The sequence below is a fragment of the Saccopteryx leptura genome, chromosome 2 (genome assembly GCF_036850995.1).
Source record: "Saccopteryx leptura isolate mSacLep1 chromosome 2, mSacLep1_pri_phased_curated, whole genome shotgun sequence".
Taxonomy (NCBI): domain Eukaryota; kingdom Metazoa; phylum Chordata; class Mammalia; order Chiroptera; family Emballonuridae; genus Saccopteryx; species Saccopteryx leptura.
The window spans coordinates 377,190,296-377,207,205 of NC_089504.1; the positions used below are offsets into that span (position 1 = coordinate 377,190,296).

General features: G+C 43.0%; 1 protein-coding gene across 1 annotated transcript in view; it reads left to right on the forward strand.

Moving 5' to 3' along the window:
* Positions 1-7,167: 7,167 nt before the first annotated feature.
* JAM3 (junctional adhesion molecule 3) overlaps positions 7,168-16,910 on the forward strand; it is a 60,799-nt gene continuing 51,056 nt past the window's right edge. Inside the window, exon 1 of the mRNA XM_066365269.1 lies at positions 7,168-7,293. Within this exon, the coding sequence (XP_066221366.1) occupies positions 7,215-7,293 (79 nt within the window). The 5' untranslated portion in view covers positions 7,168-7,214. The remainder of the gene's footprint in view (positions 7,294-16,910) is intronic.

Below are 16,910 nucleotides of genomic sequence, written 5' to 3' on the forward strand. Positions count from 1 at the left end.
CCTGGAAGAAAGGGCCATAATAAGGTGAGACATCAGTGTGGAAAGGGTGCAGAGATGTGGCTGTGATTAGGGCATGGGGGATTCGAAGCCTCTGCCCTCTAATCAGCATGGCCATCCCCACTGGGTAAGTCTGCTGTGCTCCTGGATCAGACAGCATCCTGGAGGATCAAATGCATCCACTCCTCCCTATCCTATATTTTGTGGGAATAAAATTCCATGGTATTAAAGAGAAACTTGAGAGCCTTATCCAGAGCATTATTTGATTGCTTAAGAGGTATGGTATTGAATAGTCTCTGGGGGTGGGGGGGCTTCTTGAGGTATAATCCTCACTATATTAGACATCTGGGAAATGGAATTACATCCCCCTATTTCTAGTCCTGGAACAGGATATCCAGGATCTCTGCAATGGCAACCAGAAAAAAAACACATCCCTCCACCCCTGTGAAGGAAAGGGCAGTACACACTACCACACCAGTCCCCCGGACCCACGGCCTTCAGAAAGAACTTTGTAAACCCTGAAGGAGGGGACCGACCTTGAAGGGACTCTGAGGGAGGTGCAAGGCCCTGGTCTCTCTCTGGGGCTACCAGTAAGTAAACCCTGGATGGTAAAATTCTTATGAACAGAAATTTACTTTTGATTGGAGGGTTGGGATAAAAATACCTCCAATCTGTAAACAAAGTAGTTGGAGACTCCGGGAGGTATCACAGCATTCATCACAAGTCCCTCTGTGCTCACTGTTAGGGTCCCCCCCCCCTCCAATCTTGTCACTCTTGACCTCACAGCCAATAGCCTGCCTGTCCTGATGCTCATCTGTGTCCCCAGCCTGGAAGCACAGATGAGAAAAAGTTTCTCACCTTCGCCCTAAGCCAGTGGAAATATTCAGCAGGTCAAGTAGAGAGAAACAGAGAGAGAGAGAGAGAGAGAGAGAGAGAGAGAAAGAAAGTCTCTGTTTTATCTAATCATGGTGTCCTCCTGACAGGCCTGTGGAACGTTGTTTACTAGCTGTCCCCGCCACCTTCCTGTGGCTGTAGGGGCACTCAGCCAAGCCCTGCTTCTCCACTTCCTCAGAAAAGAAATTGCCTATCTGTTCTACCATCTGTGAAGGCAAGACTCAAGTATTTGCTGAATGAATGAATGAAAGTAACAGCATTTTCTGAGCCTCCCTCCATCCAGCAGGTCTGGGGCAGGCGCCAGGCCTCACCCAGTGGGCCCTGAACCGTCTGGTCAGGTGCCCCGCAGGTCCTCTCGCCTGTCTGTGCCCAAGGTCCCCTTCATTCTGAGGAGATGCATTCACTTCTTTTTTAAATTTTTATCTAGAAAGTTAAATTTAATAGGGTGACATTGATCAGTAAGAGTATATAGGTTTCAGGTAAACATTTCTATAACATTTGAATTGTTGATTATGTTGTGTACTCACCACCCAGAGTCAAATCATTTTCTGTCACCTTATATTTGTCATTCCTTTCATTTTTTTTAAATGAGAAGAGGGAAAATCGTGAGACAGATATCTCCATGCACCCCAACCAGGGTCCACCTGGCAACCCCTGTCTGGGCTGATGCTTGAACCAGCTGAGCTGTCCTCAGCTCCTGAGGCCAACACTTGAACCAATTGAGCCACTGGTTTCAGGAGAGGCAGAAGAAAAGGAGGAGGATAGGGAGAGGAAGAGAAGTAGATGATTGCTTTTCCTGTGTGCCCTGACTGGGGATTGAACCCAGGACTTCCATATGCTGGGTTGACGCTCTATCCCCTGAGCCACCTGGCCAGGGCCTCATTCATTTCTTTTTAAAGACTTTTCAAAAATAAATAGAACACACACAAAAAAGAACCCCCCCAAAAAAATAAAAGGAGGAAGGAAGGGAGGGAGGGATTGAGGGAGGGAGGGAGAGAAAGAGAGAAATAAAGAAAGAAAGAAGGAAAGGAAGGAAGGAAGGAAGGAAGGAAGGAAGGAAGGAAGGAAGGAAGGAAGGAAGGAAGGAAGGAAGGAAGAAAGAAAAAGGAAAAAAAGAAAAGGGAGGGAGGGAGTAGGAAGGGAGGGAGGGAGGGAGGGAGGGAGGAAGGAAGGAAGGAAGGAAGGAAGGAAGGAAGGAAGGAAGGAAGGAAGGAAGGAAGGAAAGGAAAAGAAAGAAAGAAATTGCAGCAGAAGCCCTGACAGGAATTTGGGATTCATGATTCTCAGGGCTTCAGCCTTGGGAAGTAATCCTGTGTCAGACCTCTGTTGTGGGCGTGTTATCATCTGTTCACTGTTGTTGTGTTGTGTTTTCATGTGCGCTGGTGAGTAAAGAGACTCTGACTGATGGTGAAGGAAAGGGGACACCTTAACCTTGCCCAGCAGAGGTGAGTGATCCTTTCACCTATGGCCTGCATGATGGTGACTTATGTGTGTGTGTGTGTGTGTGTGTGTGCGCGCGAGCGTGCGCGTAGAACATGAACACCCACCTTCCTTTTGCTGAAATATAAAACACCTGCTAAATTGCTTCTTAAAAATTATTTATTTATTTTTATTTTTTTTGTATTTTTCTGAAGCTGGAAACGGGGAGAGACAGTCAGACAGACTCCCGCATGCACCCGGGGATACACCCGGCACGCTCACCAGGGGCGAGGCTCTGCCCCTCCGGGGCATCGCTCTGCCGCGACCAGAGCCACTCTAGCGCCTGGGGCAGAGGCCAAGGAGCCATCCCCAGCGCCCGGGCCATCTTTGCTCCAATGGAGCCTCGGCTGCGGGAGGGGAAGAGAGAGACAGAGAGGAAGGGGGGGTGGAGAAGCAAATGGACCCTTCTCCTATGTGCCCTGGCCAGAAATCGAACCCAGGCCCCCCCGCACTCCAGGCTGACGCTCTACCGCTGAGCCAACTGGCCAGGGCTATTTATTTATTTTTTTACAGGGACAGAGAGAGAGTCAGATAGAGGGATAGATAGGGACAAACAGGCAGGAAGGGAGAGAGAGATGAGAAGCATCAATCAGTTTTTTGTTGCGACACCTTAGTTGTTCATTGATTGCTTTCTCATATGTGCCATGACCGTGGGCCTTCAGCAGACCGAGTAACCCCTTGCTTGAGCCAGTGACCTTGGGTCCAAGCTGGTGAGCTTTGCTCAAGCCAGATGAGCCCGCACTCAAGCTGGTGACCTTGGGGTCTCAACCTGGGTCCTTCCGCATCCCAGTCCGACGTTCTATCCACTGCACCACCGCCTGATCAGGCTAAATTGCTTCTTAAAAGGACCTTTCTCTAGGAAACCACTTAAAGCCAAAACTCTAACATTAATATGACCTTTTTCTTTTATTTATTTTTCTAAAATTTATTTATTGATTTTAGAGAGAGGAGAGAGAAAGAGGGAGGAGGATCAGGAAGCATCAACTTGTCGTAGTTGCTTCCGATATATGCCTTATAGGACAAACATGAGGTTTTGAACTGGCAACCTCAACAGTTTAGGTTGATGTCTTTATCCACCTCACTACCACAGGTCATACAATATGGCCTTTTTCAATGGAACCACTACAAAGTAGCAGAATGTGCAAACAGATGGAACTGCAGATCTTTCTTTCCTTCTATAGCACAAGCAGCATGCCCTGTTGGAGGGGATGGAGGGTTAGTCTGCCACTATTTCCTTAGAATGGGGGGAGCGGTGTCCTCCTCTTTAAATGAAGTTAAAAAAATACTTTGAAAAGGAAGAGCAGAGAATGACAGTTGGGATAAACTGTGAGAGAATGGCGTTGGAAATACTGGAAGGAAGGTAGGAGTTAGAGGGAGAGGAAATGAAGCAACAGAATCTTTTATAAGGTCCAAAGAAGAATGCTTTAATGGAACCACTCTGGGGTCAGAGAGCCTCCTCAGTCACTGGGTCTTCCTTCTCTCACGCTGGGAGGGTTGACTTAAGGTGATTGCCCAGGTGTATAATGGCATAGTGAAAGAAAAAAGACATAGTCATGTTACTTTTTAAGAATATAGTCACACCAAGAGAATAATCACAAGTTGATGTAAAACTTCCTCTTTGCTTCTCATTCCCTCTGATACATTTGCAGCCTGATGGTTCTCTTCTCTTTTTCTTTTTCTTTTTTTTAGAGAGAGAGAGAGAGATAGGAAGGGAGAGAGATGAAAAGCATCAATTCGTAGTTGCATCACTCATAGTTGTTCATTGATTGCTTCTCATCTGTGCCCTGACCGGCGGGGGTGGAGTGGGAGGCTCAAGCCGAACCAGTGACCCCTTGCTCAAGCCAGCGACTGTAAGTCCTTTTCTTTATCAAGACTCGCCAGCAATTCTGTCCCCATTTTGCCCAATCTGATAAAATAGTAGGGAAGGGAAGGGGCACAGTCAATAAACATAAATGGAGCACCTGGTTAGTTCCAGACTTTTATCTCACATAATTCTGACAATGACCATTGAGGTAGGTATGGCTATCCCTGTTTTACAGACAGGAAATGCAGGGCTTAGGGGAGGTAAGTACAGTTAGAGGAGGTAAGTATAATAACTTCCCCAAATTTATAAAAACTAAGAATTTGAACTGTGGCCCATCAGCCTCCAGAGCCCACGTTTCCCTTCCCGTGACTGCTGCTTCCAGGACTTCTCCAGTCTGCTCAGAGGCGAGTCTCGCAGGAGAACCCCACTCTTCATTTGCCATTTGATTTGTATTTATATTGGTATTGAAGATTATTGCAGACTGACCTGTGGTGGCACAGTGGATAAAACGTTGATCTGGAATGCTGAGGTCACTGATTCAAACCCCTGGGCTTGCCTGGTCAAGGCAACATATGAGAAGCAACTAACCACTATAAGTTGATGCTTCCCACTACTCTCCCCTTCTCTTTCTCTCTTAAAAATAAGAGGAAAAGAAAAGAAAAAAGAAAAAGTATTGCAAATGTGTTTGTTTAAGTTTAGCACAAGCATATTTAGTTCACTAAGCTTTTTAAAGAAATGTATCTCTCCTTAATAAGCCACTTACTAGGAATAAGCATATTCAGTTGGGTAATGTAATGACAGAAGCAGAGACTCCACAACCCCACTCACTGAATGCTTCCAGAGCTCAAATAACCTTCTGAGCAGGACCGGAGCTCTCCAGTGAACAATAAAATCATAAGGAGGAGCAGGACACTTGATAGCCGGATGCATCCTACCCTGTCCTGGTTCATCACTAGTCAGGCTCCATTCCAAGATCGTGTCTCTCAGCCACAGGTCATGGTTTGTAGACTCCATATGTGGAAGATTATCAGTGTTTTACAATGAAGTGCCGGAATCCACTCCCATAGGAACCTCTGCTCTTTACAGAACTTTCAGGGAGCACCTCTGTGATCCTGTTCTGACTTTCCAAAGATTTCCTAGCAGAGAAGACCATTTAATAGACAGGACCATTTCACAGTGCAAGTACAGGAAGATCCATTAGGAGAAAAGATGCACTGATTTCTGAAAACTGTACTCTGTCCATAGTCACACACCATCTCACATTTCCCAGGTAACCAAAATGGTTCCTTCAGTTAGGCAAATGTGCCCAGCTGTATAACCAGGAGCTAAAGGAAATAATGGAAGGAAGAGAGAGCAGAAAGTAAAATAGTCAGTGGGCCTAAAAAGGATCTTTCCTTTTAATTACTCTGTTATGTGTTTGATAAAGGGAGACAGACCACCGCCACAAAATAATTTTCACATCCTTTTACTTGTGACTTTGGAACATGAGGAACTGGAACAGAAAGAAGCTTTAGGAAATAAAAGACAAATGGAATTATAATAGGTGATTGAGTTGGTTTTTAATTTTTCTGTCTTTATCAGATTTTGGGGAATATAATTAATTCATACTTTCAATAGTTTGAAAAGTTATAAAGACTTATAAAGAAGATCATATAATAAATTTGTCAACAACCTCAATATATTTCACAGTTCTTGATATTCGTATGTATTATAAATTTAAAAATATAATGTATAATTTAGTATATGTGTAAATTATACACGCATACTGCTCTACTTTGTAAAAACTAAAAACACTATAATAAATTTATGGTGACAGTATGAAAAGTAGAAGTCCTTAAGTTATACATTAAAGTATATTAGTTGCTGGAAATTAACATATTTTGCTAATTACTAAACTCAAAATTCTGTTTTTATTCTTGTTTCCTGGAACATTAAAGATGTACTTTCTTTTTAAAATTTTATATTAATTTTAGCGAGAGAGGGTTGGAGAGAGAGAGAAAAAGAGACAGGAACATCGATCTTTTCCCGTGTGTGCCCTGATCGGGTATTGAGTCTGCAATCTCTGTGCTTTGGGACAATGCTCTAACCAACCAAGCCATCTGGGCAGAGAAAAATGTACTTTATATATTAAATATAATACAAACTATTTCAAACATTTTCTGTAGTATTAAACAACACTCAAACCACCTGCATCCTAGGGTCCAATCTAGTACATTATATCCTTCTCTTCATCTTGTTTGCTTGTCCTCATAAGATTCTCCTCCATTTCTCCTCCCTAGCCTTACCATTTCCCAGTATTTAGAAACCAAAGCAAATATTATTCTGGGTTTTATTGAGAGAGAGAGAGAAAGAGAGAGAGAGAGAGAGAGAGAGAGAAAGAAGGGGGTGGGAGGAGTGGGAAGCATCAACTCCCATTTGTGCCTTGACCCGGCAAGCTGGAGATTTCGAACTGGCGACTTCAGCGTTCCAGGTCATTGCCAAAGCAAACAATTAGCCTGATTTCCTGCAGAAACACTCGTAGAAATATCCTCATTCTTTGCTCTACCACAGACACAGATTATGCTTGTTTCAGAAAGATGTCACTTTCATGTACTGTAAAATGCATGTATTGGTTTTATGTAGATTTCAGAGCTTTTTCCTTTCATCAAATTTGGAATTGGGACCTCAAAAGAGGTGCAGGCAATAATACCTGCAAGATAACTGGGATGCATCCTTATTTTAAATTAAGAAACACTTCCGATCTGTAGTGATGCATTCCTTTTATAGCTATGGAAACTTACCCCACCTCACTCTTGAACACCCTTCTTTGTCTACTCCCACCCAATTCATTGAAACAGACCCTATGGGCCCAGGTCCAGGGCATCCCTACATCCATAGTAACCAGACTTCAGCTTCTCTTGTCACCATAGTGACAGCCCGGCCAGGCGAGGTGGTTGCTATGGTAACGAGGGGCGGGTAGCAGGGTCCCGGTAGACCGTACGCATGCGCGCGGGGAAGCCTGGCTGCGCCGCACACTCGCGGCCCCTCAGCCTCCCTCGACATGGCGCTGAAGCCGCGGTGGCGGGGATTCCAGCTCTGCGCCCGGATGCCTGACTTCTTCTTGATGCTACTTTTCAGGGGTGAGTGTGAGTTTCTGCCTTTGGGAGAGAAGGGCCTGGGGGCAATGGGGGGCGGAGCGGGCCCGAAGCGGCTGGATCCTGTCCAGGCGGGAATAGCGGTCCTGGCTCCGGGGCTCCGGGGCTCCGGGTCATCGGCCGGAGGAGCGCTCGTGGCCAGGGCGAGGGGTCGGATCCGGGCCTCGAGGCAGGGTCGGCGCGGGTGCGGGGCCCGTGGGAGGCTCGGGCAGCCCCCGGCGGTTGGCATCGCCCTCTGGGGAGACTGGCCGCCTGGGCGCGGGCAGCGAACTTGCTAGAAGACGCTGCGGGGCGAGCGGCGTGCGTGGAGGTGGGCGGAGAGCGGCCCTCGGAAGGGCCAGCGAGACGCATCTCCGTCCCCTGGCTGCTTGTTAGTCACAGCCCTCCGGGGATCGCTTGTCCTTTGCTGTAAACAAGGGACTGAACTGGACAAACCCAACTTTCCTTTCGTGTAAATAAAATGGTACAGATCTCAGTCAAGTACTTTTTTTTTTTTGTCTCCAGCCCGACCTGGGGGGACCCCACAGACCCTCACCCTGAAATAGCGCCGGGCCTATGTTGATCAGGGCACACGGATGAACCTGGGAGTTTTGATTTGTCTTTTCCACTGTCTGAAGTTCTCATTGGGTTCGTCTGTCCCGGGACAGTTGGACCGGAGGACTAAAATATCTTGATTAGTGAGCACATACTGTACCCTGGGTATTTTGTTAACAGTATCTTATATAGTCTTTACAGCAACTTTGTGAGGTGGGTTTTCCCAACCCATTTTCAGAGAAGAGACCTAAGACCTAAGTCAAACCCCTTTTCAAGGGCTGCATTCCAAGTAAGTGGTGAAGACTCAAACCCATGCTGACCTAAATCACTATATCACACTTTTTCTTCCCTGATGGCTGTTCAGTTCATGGGTCATTTTACTGTTGGGCTTATTTGCCATTGTCATCTCATGATGTTTTCCAGCATATACAAACTAAAACACGAAGTGACTTGTGTGGGAGTGGGGCTGGAACAAGGGAAACAAAGCACTCCTGTGTTTGATGCTCATTCACGTGGCGTGTTCGTGATGGTGGCAGTAAAAAGAGAGGGTCTGGGACAGAAGCTCGGAGAACAGGGCTCTGTGATGAGGGATAAGGTAAGGTTCAGGATGTAAATATTGACCATATACTTTGCCTGAAAGTGATTTCCAAAAGCATATGTTGGTGGAGCGATATAAGTGGTCAAAGGCTAGCCAAGGGACAAGGGTGTCAGGAATGTCCAGCTCCTAGCTTTGTTGGTCACACTGACACTGTCTCTATTCAGACAAACAATTATCTATTGTTGTAGAGGTCTGTTCACTTGAAAGTTTGCAGTTTTTATTGTAGGAACATTTGTTAATTTAGTTCAGGAATGAGTGTCAATTTAGAGGATGCTAAGAACTTCACATACCCATAACCTCTTATTTAGCTCTCCTGGTGGAGTTATTTTGTGACTTTTACTTTCTCTCTCTCTTTTTTTTTTTCAAGAGAGAAATAGACAGGAACTGACAGGAAGGGAGAGAGGAAAAGCATTGACTGGTGGTTGCTGCACTTCAGTTGTTCATTGATTGCTTTCTCTTGCGTTCCTTGATGGGGTGGAGGGTGCTCCAGTTGAGCCAGTGACCTCTTGCTCAAGCCAGCAACCTTGGGCTCAAGCCAGCGACCTGGGGCTTCAAGCCAGCAACCTTTGGGCTCAAGCCAGCAACATGGGGTCATATCTGTGATTCCACACTCAAGCCAGCGATCCTGCGCTCAAGCCAGTGAGCCTGTGTTCAAGCTGGTGAACCCGTACTCAAGCTGATGACTTCGGGGTTTTGAACCTGGGTCCTCAGTGTTCCAGGCTGATGCTCTATTCACTGCGCCACCACCTGGTCAGGCTGTGACTTTCTTGATATCAAGGGCTGAGATTTATCTGGAGAGCATAGGAGAAAGAATCAACTATTGTAAAATAGGACCAATGACAAAGAATCAAGGTGATAGGAAAGATGTGTAATTCACTTTGAAGGAACAAAGTTATCTTTTTTAGCAGAAGCTCCTAAATATTACCGGTAGTGGCTTGAAAACTTCATCCTTTCACAGGTCATACAACTGTGTCTTTTTTATTTTTATGATTATTCTTTTTAATTGCTATTGCTTTTCAGTATTCTCATTTTTAAAAATGTTGGTTCCCAATATAATACAAACATTCTTTATAAGTAACCCTTTGCCAGGCTCTATCCTATGGTAAGAATTTAACCCTTATTAATTCATTTAATATTGATAACCACACTTAGAGGTTGTTACTGTTATTTTTCCGATTTCTGTGGATGAAGAAACAGAAGCACAGAGATTCAGTAATTTGCTAAGAATAATTTAATTTGGAAAAATTTAATTATTTGTGTTAATCCAGTTTTTGGTTATTTGTATTATTCCATTTGACAGTGGATTTCTTATTATGGGTCAGTTTAACCAAATTATCAAATGTCCAAAGCTATGTGGTTTGTATATAAAATATTCTTTTGTTGAATTGGTGACAGGTGCAGTTCAGCTTTACAAATGTTATGCCACACCTTTTTAAAATGATTACTACTGTTCGGCTTTCAAATCTTTTGATGTCCTAGAGAGAAGTGCTTCAATTAGAATTAAAACAGTAAGTAACAGTTTGTATTCCTGGATAAAACAGTGTACTGAAGCCTAACAAAATCTGAAAATCAGGCCCTGGCCAGTTGGCTCAGTGGTAGAGCATCGGCCTGGTGTGCAGGAGTCCCGGGTTTGATTCCCAGCCAGGGCACACAGGAGAGGTGCCCATTTGCTTCTCCATCCCTCCCCCTCTCCTTCCTCTCTGTCTCTCTCTTCCCCTCCCGCAGCCGAGGCTCCAATGGAGCAAAGTTGGCCCGGGCACTGAGGATGGCTCTGTGGCCTCTGCCTCAGGCACTAGAATGGCTCTGGTTGCAACAGAGCAATGCCCCAGATGGGCAGATCATCGCCCCCTGGTGGGCATGCTGGATGGATCCTGGTCCAGTGCATGCGGGAGTCTGTCTGAATGCCTCCCTGTTTCCAACTTCAGAAAAAAAAAAAAATCTGAAAATCAAATTTTCCAGGACATTTTTGAAAAAAAGAATTCCTAATTTTCTATTTGCATTTATTTGATCTCTTGAAACATTAAAAAAAAGACCATTTTATGTTGTTTTAATTTGTTTAAGTTATTTGATATCATCATGATTGGAAGGTATGTGTTTTCAGAAAAACAGGGAACCAACACCTGCCCTGAGGCATGCAGTGTATCAGATCAGCTGTTCACTGCCAGATGACTTGCTGAGAGGCGTTTGTTCTTCAGTGTTTACGGGCTAGGGAGACCAAGTAGATAGCTATTAGAAACACTTGATTGTAAGAAATTGTTGTAGTATATCTTGGTAGAATTATACACCCAACTCCTAAGCTCTCTGCAACTGCTCTTAAGGCAGCCCAGTCAGATGGGCTTAAATAATTTCTCTCTCTTTTTTAAAGATTTTTTAAAAAATATTTTATTTATTTATTTTAGAGAGGTGAAAGAGAGAGAGAGAGAGAGAGAGAGAGGAGCAGAAAGCATCAACTCCCATATGTGCCTTGGCCAGGGTTTCGATCTGGTGACCTCAGCTTTATCCACTGCACTACCACAGGTCAGGCTTAAATCAATTCTTTTGAAGGCAACCAGATTTGTATTAAAGCACACTTTCTGAAATGGCCAAGTAACTGAAGCTATGGATTTAGTACATCCAACTAGCAGCTGTTAGAGATGTGGTCTTAGCAAATTCCTTCTCTGTAAATTCTTTGAATTTTTTCAAAGCACAAGTGGGGTGAAAGCAAGGATGTGTGTGTGAATGCAGTTAAGATGTATGGAGTCTGCTGAATGATACCCTTGTCATGAAGTTGGATTCTCTTTTTTAAGATATGTTTGCAATCAGGTGGTGTGAATATGATGCTGTTTGGGCTGAATGCAGATTCCAGATCTTTTGTATGTGCCCTCTGAATTCTAACAGTATATGCAAATAGCTTCACTGCACTATAGAGGTCTGGAAGAAAGTTTTGGTAAGCACATTCCTTCACACTTAGTTTAGCAAGGACAGTATCCACTACAAAACTTTATATTAGTATCTGAAGCCTTAATTTACTGCTTCTGCTACTTGTCATTTTACACAGAAAACTTTCTGAGAATTAGTACTCGTTTCTGATGTCAGGGAATGCTGCAATATTTTGTGTTGGTCAAATAAGTTTGTAAATATGATATAAATGTTTGCTCGCTTAGTTTGCATTGGGTGTGGGGGACAGGCAGTAAGCAGGTAGGGTCCTTATAGCCGAAGGCATAGTTTTAAGACTAAGCCTTTCCCACCCTTTTAATACTAAGATCTTTTCAAAACTAAGCTTTTCCCCACACCCTTGACTGTTGCATGATGTGAGGTGGTGCACTCTTATGAGGAATCCCATTTATGCCTCAGATAAGTGACTTTGTATCAGAGTCTTCCTTGTTTGTATATTAGATTAAAGGTTTTGATTTCTACACTATAAAATGGGGCAGAGGAGCCCATGCTGGAGGAAAGCAGAGAAAGGCCACGTGGAGGAGAGGAGAAGCAGCCAAGATGGCGGAGTGCTGAAGGAGAAGCCAGTTTGTGCAGAGTTTGTGCAGAGAGAAGGAGATGGGGAACAGAGGTTAATAAGGCTGGTGAGGTAAAAACCTTTGATTCTAGGAAACTCAGATGAGTCAGTGGCTTTGGGAGTCCTGAATGGAAAGGGAAGTGTTTTCCCACTGTATTTCTTGCCTGCTGGGTGCAAGCTAGGATTAAAGCTAATGGCCCATGAATTCTTGGCTTTGTTTTTTCATTACCATCTGTCCGAATTCAGTGAGAACCTGCATGTGCATGGCCACAATGGTGGCCCCTGGCCATACAGTGTGTTTTCTTTGTTTTTAAGTAATATCTCTGTTATCTGTTATCTATTTCCCATGAGCAGTTAATATGCACAGCAAGGATTTCAGTGCTGGTCATGTAGGAACATCAAACTCTTTAATAAAATAGGACTATGCAAACATTTTTTCTTGGAATCACTTTTTATTTTCAGAGTATCCGAAGGCTTCTGTGGTTCACCTTCTTTCTGCAAATTATTGCCAAAATCAAAATCTGCTATTTCCATACTGTCTGTTTTGCCTAACTTAACCTCAGCTCACAGCGATCTTGACTCTCTCTTTATCTGTAATTCAGTTCAATGCAACAGATACTGAGTATCTGTAATATGCCAGACACGGTTCTTCAGGCTAGGGGTGCAAAATGAATTAAGCATCCCCCGCCCTTGAAGAGCCAGGATGAATGCATTCTGAAATATGGTGGGCATTTTTTCTTCTCAGTTATATTAAAAACTTGTTGAGAACAGAGGCTGAATCTAATTTCTTTTGTATCTTTTTAGAGATGATTATAGTAAATAGTCTCTTTGTTACTTGAAAGTCAGTTGCCATTTCTTAAACACTGTCTGTGTGTCTTGGCATTTTTAATGTATCTTAGTTGCAGTGGCCCAGTAACTTTTGGAAATTAGTTTCTGTGGATGAAAAAGAATGACAACTATTTATTGATGTGGTGTGTTTTAAAAATCTACCATCTACTCTCTGCAGTTATACAAGGTTAAGAAGAAGAAAAACATGAGATACGCTTATGTTATAATTTAAGAGGCACAAGCTGCAGGTATGATTAGTATATATCAAATGGTTGCAATTACACAAAACAGCTAATGCTTAGGGTGGGGAGGACCTAGGGAAAAAAATGAATCAAAATGTTGCTAGGTGCTGTTTTTTAGTGGTAATGTACATCTTATGGCTGATGGATTTTAAAATCGGACACTAGTAAGCATTTTCTTATTTTTCTTAATTAAATTTTTTTTTTTTAAATTTTCTGATTTCAGCAAAGAGGGGGAGAGAGAGAGAGAGAGAGAGAGAGAGAGAGAAAGAGAAAGAGACAGGAACATCAAGCTGTTCCTGTAGGTACCTTGACCAGGAATTGAACCAGCAATCTGCGTTTCTGGATGATGCTAACCAACTGAGCTATCTGCCAGGGCAAGTTTTATTTTATTTTTTTTTAATGAGGAAACTTTGTTTAGTTTAGTGTGTGATAGCATGTGGGTTTTTCTAGCTCCTTAATGCCTGTTACAGTGGGTGAGGGAGGGGCTGATGCCAAGTTCAATTGTTTGATTATGCATTCTTAGTGACTCATTTTAGAGATTTGCTGTCATTGGGCTTTTGCGTCAGGGAGCCAACCATGGCATCCTCAGCAAATGGTTAACTGGAAAACTAAAAGAGCTGATGTGAGTCCTCACCCCCACACCCACCTTCTTTATTTTTTGAACAAACAAAATAATCTGAGTAGTGGCTTTGGTTTGCCTGTTTAGAGTCAGCCAACATTTATTGAACGCTTGCTTTGTGAGGGCCTGTTCTCTTAGTCTTGGATGAGAGAAATACCAGATCAAATTGACTTCCTTAGAAGTAGACGCTGAAAGCCGTTTCCTGAAGGGAGCTTTCAGCCTATGCACCCTTATCACTTCTTCCTGCCCACCTGAGACTTCCTTGTCCGATAGCTTTCTCTAAGGAAAATAGTTAATGTCTTTAGAATGAAGTGCAGCTGTTTGAAGGGTTACAAAACAAAGAATGCAGCAAATCCTGAAACAGCTGCCTTTTTTTTTTTTTTGCTGTGTTTCTTCCTCTGAAGTCTCTCTGACAGGGTGCTGGAACTTACTCAGTGAATCCCTGTGTATTTGGCAATCTCCATTTTTGCCACAGTAAGCTGTCTACCAGCAACATGGGGAAATGTCAGATAAGCTCTTTACTGGACCAGAAGGAGAATACCATTTAGATCGTTAAACAGTAGCATTTAGGGTAAATGTTTTCTGTATTTAGAAGTGGGAGCACTTGCTCTGGGCTGGCCTAAAGGAGGGGAGTTTCAAGGAGGATTGGACTTTTAGGATAATTTTAATTTACTGTTCATAGTGCAGATTTGGGAGAATAGAGGTATTGAGGGCCTATTAAGTGGAGGAAATAATATGAACAAAGGGGTGGAGTTGGGAATACATAAGTTGTATTTTGGTACCAATGAGTTATAATGATAAAAATTAACAGCTACCATTTATTGAAGACTGTGTCAGGCATTGTGCTGATAGCTTTACCTGGGCTGTCTTCATTCATCTCAGTTTTTTTTTTTTTTCATTTTTCTGAAGCTGGAAACGGGGAGGCAGTCAGACAGACTCCCACATACACCCAACCAGGATCCACCCGGCATGCCCACCAGGGGGGATGCTCTGCCCATCCGGGGCGTCGCTCTGTCGTGACCAGAGCCACTCTAGCGCCTGAGGCAGAGGCCATGGAGCCATCCCCAGTGCCCGGGCCATCTTTGCTCCAATGGAGCCTCGGCTGCGGGAGGGGAAGAGGAGAGAGACAGAGAGGAAGGAGAGGGGGAGGGGTGGAGAAGCAGATGGGCACTTATCCTGTGAGCCCTGGCCAGGAATTGAACCCGGGACTCCTGCACGCCAGGCCGACGCTCTACCGCTGAGCCAACCGGCCAGGGCTCATCTCAGTCAGTTTTTATAGATTTCATTTTGCAGCTGATGAGTCTGAGGCTCAGATAGCTTAATTTCCTAGCCCAATAAATTGAGGAGCCAAATTGTCCATGGAAGAGAATATTAGAAAGTCACTAGTTTGTATAGCCTTTTCAATGCTCAGCTAAGAAATTGGGACCTTACTATGTAGGTTCTAGAAATTTGTTTAGCAATTTGAAGCAGGGAAGTGTTCTGGTCACAGTGATTTTAGAAGTATTCATCTGATATTCAAGAAGATTGGAGAGGGGAGGTCAGTTAGAAAGCTACTGAAATAGTTTAAGGTCACTTCCTTTAGAATGGGTCTCTTAATGTTGAATTCATTTTTATTTATATGTGAAAATATATTTGTTTTAATGTTGCTCTTGAAATACAAATTTACTGGATATATAAATTTAGGTTGTCAGTTATTTTTATCTTATAGCCTGGGCTTTGCACCACTGATTTTCCTGAGTTGCGTCATTTCCATTACTAAGTCTTGTAGTCTTGATGTCAGTCATAGCGTCAGTCTTCCCTAGGTTGCCTGTCTTTTCTCAAGCTATGTTAAAGTTTCATCTTCGTTGTTCTGAAGTGTTACTACAATGTGACTAGGGTGGATTTTTTTTTTTAATGATTCTACTAGTAATATGTTGTACTTGTGTATCTGTGAGTTTATTATCTTTCCTGACAATGCTCAAGTATCACTAGTTCATATACTGCCTAGCTTCTGTTTTCTTTCTTCTCTTCTTCTGGGACTCTACTAAGATCTATTGTCATTCTGTTTTCCAAGACTGTTAACCTTTTCGTCATGATTTCATATTCTTCTCTCTTTGTGCAGTTCTGGGCTATTTATTCAGCTTTGCTTTATGGTTATATCTTTTTCTAGTAGTATTTAACCTGTCATTTAACCAATGCATAGAGTGTTTTTTTTTAACCTAGTATATTGTTCATTTCTAAACTTTTACTTGGTTCTTTATATAATTTTGTCTCTTTTGCTTGCTTTTTTTTAATTCCTATGTTTTTAAAACATTTCATGTACGAATGTTTATATTATGCATCTGATTCTTCAAATATCTTAAGTTCTTGGGAATCTAAATCTGAAGTTTGTTGTTTCTTATGGCTCTTACTTATGATGGTTTGTTTTTCTTTATTTGTAAACAGATAATTTGCTTGATCTCAATCTGTGTCATTCTGAGCCTGAATCCAGGAAGCTTTTAGTGGGAGAGTATGCTTCTCCTGGGTGCGGCCACCTGGGTGGCTTTTCCCCTTTCAGGGACCCTGGCTTCATTTCAAAATCTCAGGCTCACCTTCTCTGCCTTCCTGCTGGCCAAGGGTGCAGCCTCCCAGTGAAGTACTGCCCTCAGGGTTACACCCCCATTCATCTCATTACTTTCTGGTTTCAGCCCAGAGATATTTTATTTTTTACGGATTCTCTCACTTCCTGTGAGCCCAGAGATACATTATAAGCTATGCTGTATGAAGACCCTTGTTGCTGGAGTATCAAGGCCTTTCAGAGTATCAAATTCACTAACTGCCAGAAACGGGAAACTCAGTAATTTTCTCCCCCTTTTGATTAATATTAAATGTCACATACCTTTCTTAGCCTTTTTTCTTTTTCGATTACACTTGACATGCGTATTATTTTATACTAGTTTTAGGTATACAGCATGATGGTTAGACTCTTAATTGACAAAGGGATCCCCGGATAAGTCTGGTACTCTCCTGGCACCATCCATAGGTAGCTATTACAACATTATTGGCGGTGTTCTCTATGCTGTACTTTACATCCCCATGTCTATTTTGTAACTAGCAATTTGTACTTTCCAATCTCTTCACCTTTTTCTTACCCTCAAACCCTCTCTGATCTGGCAACCATCAATTTGCTCTCTGTATCTGAGTCTGTTTCTGCTTTGTTTGTTCATTGATTTTGTTCTTTAGATTCTACATATAAGTGAAGTCATATTGTATTTGTCTTTCTCTGACTGACTTATTTCACTTAGTGTAATACCCTCTAGATTCATCTATGCC